Source organism: Dreissena polymorpha, chromosome 2 (assembly GCF_020536995.1).
Source record: "Dreissena polymorpha isolate Duluth1 chromosome 2, UMN_Dpol_1.0, whole genome shotgun sequence".
NCBI classification, from domain to species: domain Eukaryota; kingdom Metazoa; phylum Mollusca; class Bivalvia; order Myida; family Dreissenidae; genus Dreissena; species Dreissena polymorpha.
The window spans coordinates 20,124,048-20,130,047 of NC_068356.1; the positions used below are offsets into that span (position 1 = coordinate 20,124,048).

At 37.7% G+C, this 6,000-nt stretch overlaps 1 protein-coding gene across 3 annotated transcripts in view; it reads right to left on the reverse strand.

Moving 5' to 3' along the window:
* LOC127866131 (DNA ligase 1-like) overlaps positions 1–6,000 on the reverse strand; it is a 95,646-nt gene extending 89,646 nt beyond the window's left edge. For all 3 annotated transcript variants that reach the window (XM_052406535.1, XM_052406536.1, XM_052406534.1), the window contains exon 1: positions 5,869–6,000. In XM_052406535.1, coding sequence (XP_052262495.1) covers positions 5,869–5,963 — 95 coding nt within the window. In that variant the 5' untranslated portion in view covers positions 5,964–6,000. The remainder of the gene's footprint in view (positions 1–5,868) is intronic.

A 6,000-nucleotide genomic window follows, 5' to 3' on the forward strand; every position in this document is an offset into this window, starting at 1 on the left:
CGGGGACCCTAAGTTCAAGGTCAAGGTCACAGGGGTGAAAATTTTTGTGCGTATGGAAAGGCCTCGTCCATATAAACATGCATACCAAATATGAAGGTTATATCTCAAGGCACATAGATGTTAGGAGCATTTTTCGAAACTAAAACGCAGATCAGAAACCTTAACGCGGACCCTAAGTTCAAGGTTTAGGTCACAGGGGTGAAATTTTTTGTGCGTATGGAAAGGCCTCGTCCATATACACATGCATACCAAATATGAAGGTTATATCTCAAGGGACATAGAAGTTATGAGCATTTTTCGAAACCTAAACGCAAAGTGTGACGGAAAGACAGACAGACGGACAGACGTACGGACAGACGGACGGACAGTCCGATCACTATATGCCCCCTTTTCTTTGAAAGGGGGCATAAAAAAAATGTGTGCGTATGGAAAGGCCTTGTCCATATACACATGCATACCAAATATGAAGGTTATATCTCAAGGGACATAGAAGTTATGAGCATTTTTCGAAACCTAAACGCAGATTTCGAAAACCTAAACGCGGACCCTAAGTTCAAGGTCAAGGTCACAGGGGTAAAAAATTTTGTGCATATGGAAAGGCCTTGTCCATATACACATGCATACCAAATATAAAGGTTATACCTCAAGGGACAGAAGTTAGGAGCATTTTTCGAAACCTAAACGCAGATTTTGAAACCTAAACACGGACCCCAAGTTCAAGGTCAAGGTCACAGGGCTAAAAAAATGTGCGCATAAGGAAAGGCCTTGTCCATATACACATGTGAACCAAATACGAAGGTTATATCTCCAGGGACATAGAAGTTATGAGCATTTTTGGAAACCTAAATGCAAAGTGTGACGGAAAGACGGACAGACGGCGGACAGACAGACGGACGGACAGTCTGATCACTATATGCCCCCTTTTCTTCGAAAGGGGGCATAAAAACATCCAACCTCGAATAACAATTAACACATAAATGAAACACAACTACACTGTATTATTATAAAAACATTAATAATCAAAGGGGAGTAACTACTGTATTCTTAAATGCAATATTTAGAAGAGTTGTCTCACATGTTACATGACCTTAATTCATGATTGTTTGCAAGCCTTTTTAGGCATAGCTGAATAAGCCAGCTTTTCACCTTACCTGATTTTTAAGTGTCCAATAAAATTCAAATAAAATTTGCCGCTGCTAGATACAAATGAATACACTTCATTTATTCAATTGGCTGATGTGAACATACCTCCAGAACATTTGAAACATGGACGCGTCTTTGTAACACTGTTCTACTGCATGAAACAATTGTATCTCTAATGAAAAGGCTTGATAGATAGAACAGTTTTACACTCAACTCTCGACATCAACGCAGTTTGCGTGTGCACCTTTTATTTTCAGAGGATTGCTAGCTCCAGTATCAGGGTCAAATCGCGGCCAGTGAAATAATAGTTATATAATATAGACGCTATCGCGTGAACTAGGTGAAGAATTTGGGTTATCTGGAAGACTTGTGGTCAGCAGCAATAAATCACTTTCTCGGGTTAACCTTCTCAAAGGGTCAATCTCAGCATGTTATCTCATTAACAGCTACAGACCATTATTGTATTGCTGATAAGGGCTGAAGTCTATCTGACTCAAGAATCTGGCATATACCCTGGACTGTGGAATTTTCTTTAGACCAGAAATATGTTAAATGAAACTATTCAGCGATATAATTATGGTATGTCAATACTAGATTCTTAATGTGTTTTCAACAATATCATGATAAATAATATTTTTGATTAATTTAACAAGAATTATTCCACCATATTGACTAATGTATTAAGCATGAGCGCCATGATTCTCGATACTGTTAATAATCGAAAACCACTAAAACAGGTTTGTTCGAAGAACGCGTATGAATATTTAAAATATGTACGGATACTTCGCGTGTGACTTAATGTTTTAATTTCACTTCCATTCTTCTTTTGGTTTTCTGTTTTGTATCTATCGGTTTATGACCAGCAATATGTAATAATGTAAAATAAGCCGCGAAAACTCCGCTTAACATCCCGTACTGCGTGTGATGCAGCTAAGAACTGCACAGAAAAAGACATTTGCTATCTTTGATCTCATTCATTGAACTGTTTACCTTTCACCAAAGCCAACCACAATCAACGCCGTATATCTTTTTTAAAGATATTTCTTGTTACTATATAAAAATAAGGAAAACTGCCACGTCCCCCTGGCAACCATGTTTTTCAACAGACCAGAACCATTTTCAAACTTATCTCACGTATCTAGGAAACAAAAGTTCTGACAAAATTTCATGAAAATTGGGCCAAAAATGTGACTTCTAGAGTGTTCACATGTTTTCCCTATATATTTACAGAAAAATGCCCCGCCCACTGGCGGCCATGTTTTTTCACCGATTTGGACCATTTTCGAACTTATCCGAGAAATCAATAAAACCAATGTTTTGAACAACTTTCATTCTGATTGGGCAAAAATTGTGACTTCCAGAGTGTTTACAAGGTTTCTCTTTAGCCAAATAAGGAAAACTGCCCTGCCCACTGGCGGCCATGTTTTTCAACGGACCGTAGTCACTTTTAAACTCAACCAACATATCATTAAGACAAACATTTTGACAAAGTTACATGAAGATTGAGCATGAAATGCGACTTCTACAGTGTTTACAATTTTTTCCTTTTTTTTGACCTAGTGACCTAGTTTTTGACCCGGCACGACCCAATTTCGAACTCGACCCAGATTTCATTGGGACGAAGCTTCTGACAAATTTTCATGAAGATCAGACAATAAATATGCCCTCTAGAGTGTTTACGAACAAATGTTATCGGACGGACAGACGGATGTACAACGGACAAAGACCAGTCACAAAAGCTCACCTGAGCAATCAGGTGAGCTAAAAATTGTCGGGACATTTGACCAAAAAGCGGGACACCTAAAATGATCAATCATGCCACCTTTACTGTAGTCAGTTATCAGTATATTACTAACAAAACCTAATTACTTCTGGCAAAAATTTACAATAAATGTGTTTAAAAATTTCATGAACACAGACGTTCTCCATTGTTGGAAGTTAACACACATGTGCACTATGCGGATGAATCCATGATGTGAAATTTCGGGGCATGCCTCTATTTGACATACATTTGGGACAGAGGCATTTTTATTCGATCCACGCGATGTGTGCGCATCAAGCACTGTTTTTATTCAACCAATCATCAATTAACTCTAAATTAAGATTGATGCAATATGTACAAATTATTTTTTGAAAATCAGTCAAAAACGACAGTAAATTTATGTGAAACATCAATGTGTATCGGTCAGCGCTCACTTCGTTTGATATACCAAATTGGTGTTTCAGGGCCCTCAATCCATTTTAGGGGAAGCGGGTCGCTACCCATAGCAGGGGGAATTTTCCCGGCGTTTCCCTTTTTGGGGGATTTTTTACTTACTCTCTAATTATTACATTTGTACATGTTTGCACTATATTCATTGCTTATTTCATAATTAAGTATGTTTGAAAAGATTAAATTAAAATAGAATTGAGATATAATAATCATGAGACATCTATCTATAAAAAAAAATCAAAAAAAACATTTTTTTTTTTTAGGGGGAATTTTCCCCCCAAAAAGGGGAAAAAAATATACTTTTCAGGGGGGAATGCGTCCGAATTTCGGCCGTGGATTTGACAGATTGAGGGCCCTGTGTTTTGACAGGTTTTTTAGCCTCGGGTGGTTTAATACACAGAACACTGCGTAATAATATCTTTGGACTTGATTTGGGCCATGAAATACAAAAGTAGTCCGCTTTAAATTAATTCAATGCATCTATCGCTAGCAATTAGCGACCCCTATCAAAAAAACACCAGGGTGTGAATGCCCAATAAAATCAATAATTTGCCGATAGATTGCGGATAAGGTGTCAAAACCAACACTGGATCACTCGACTAGTAGATGTGGTTTGTTAAAAGGGGGCAATAAAGGGATGAGTGATGGTAATTTAAGCCAGACAGAGCTTGATTAGCGAATTTTATTGTGAACTTATAGAATGTAGGTCGTTTTTTACAAATGTCAGGACAAATTGTGTCACATCGGGACACCGGAACAAACACCCCAAAAGAAGGACTGTCCTTCAAAGATCGGGACGTCTGGCATGTATGGAAGAAGCACATGCGCATAGTAAAAAACTAAGTCTAGCCAATATTTTGTCAAAACAATGCAGATTTAAATGCAGTTTTGGTTGTTATGTCCAAGAATACACGTTTAGCATACATGCCATACGTCCCGGATTGTCCGGGACAGTCCCGGAAATGAAGAACTTGTCCCGCTGTCCCGGAAATCTGTCAAATGTACCGGAATTTACAAAATCCACATATACATGTACCTTATCTTAGGCTTAACTGCACCTCGAATCTGTGTATATCTGCAGCGTCTCCATGACAATGCCTACCCGAATAGGCAGACTACGCTACGTGTCAAAATCGATCAATTAACAGGGGTCCTGTTATCATATCGATTGTCTCACGTTCGCGGTCAAACCGAAAAGGCGGCATTGTTTAATGTGGTTGTTAATTGACTTTAATCTACTACGTCATTATTTCCCGCTGCGTAAGGGCAAAGGATAGTTGTTCACACATCTGAAGTCCAACATCGCTGAGTAAAAAAATAAAAGCAGTTTATGTTCGCACGTTTAACCGACAAAGAAGTTGAGTAAAAAAGTAAGCATATAAAAACGTCATCCTCACTAGGTTTATTATTGTCTTATTCTAAACCCCCAGTGAATGAATGAATAAAGGCGTATCAACAACTACGCGTTACACACCGGTCTTAATAACAATAATGCAGCAGTGCTCCAGCTAGGATTTGAAAAGGGCAGGGGGGCTTTTTTGTCAAAAGGGCACTTTTGACGCGCAGTATTTTGTGAAAAGGGCACTTTCGACGCGCAGTATTTTGTGAAAAGGGCACGTTCGAGCGCGCGGGTGTTTCTGGAATGCTTTCTATTGCATGTTAATTTATATGTTATAAATAATTGTATTATTCCCATTATTATTTAACCATTTAAATATAATGTCTACAATGAGGATTTAATTAATTACAATGTAATAAGAGATTTATGAATTATCATATGTAAAAAAAAAAAAAAAAAAAACTGACGCAGTGACGTCACCATCTATGCTGAGAACGCTTACACGGAAAACACGTGGCTGTATCTAGTAACGGAAGTAGTAATGTTTAATTTGACGTTAAGAGATCAAGTGTATTTCGGATAGGCTTTCGAACTTTTGCAATTAACGATGCGAAACAAAAAAAAGTACCAAAAATGCATATGTCTATAAATATGCTACATTGTATACATGTCCCGGAAAATCGGCAAAAGTCCCGGACAATTTAACTCAATGTCCCGGAATTGGTCTGAAAAATTATGGCATGTATGTGTTTAGCCTAATTATAGATCACATATAACAAATGCGTGTTTGAGTTTGTTCACTTTCAAAATGCGTATTTAATCATTAAGAGGGCCTATATTACGAATATATATACAACATGCTAATTAGGTTTAATCGAAGATTGTTGTTCAACATTTTTGAAGCAGTATTCCACCTTTCCACTTTATTTTCATACGCACGAGAAAAAGCGACATTTTGGAAATGGAAAGCGTAAAAATGTAAGTTCCGTCGCCGGGGAACATTTGGCCAAAACTTATAAATAATATTGGAAAGAAGTATGCCTGAAACCTCAGTCGTGCCTGAAGCTTAGTATCTAGAAACCAAAGCGAAAAAACATAACGAAGAGGTGGCATGGCTTGTTCTTGATTAATTAAGGGCATACATATAAAATTAAAATAAAAACAAAACTCTTACGCAATAGAACGTTGCATCCTGAAAGGGTTTAACGTGATAGGATTCAATTGTTTCAGGAAACTATACCTCCCGCCATAGAAGACGAAACGCAACATTTATTGACCTTTAACCCGGTGAAGAAATCTATTTCCA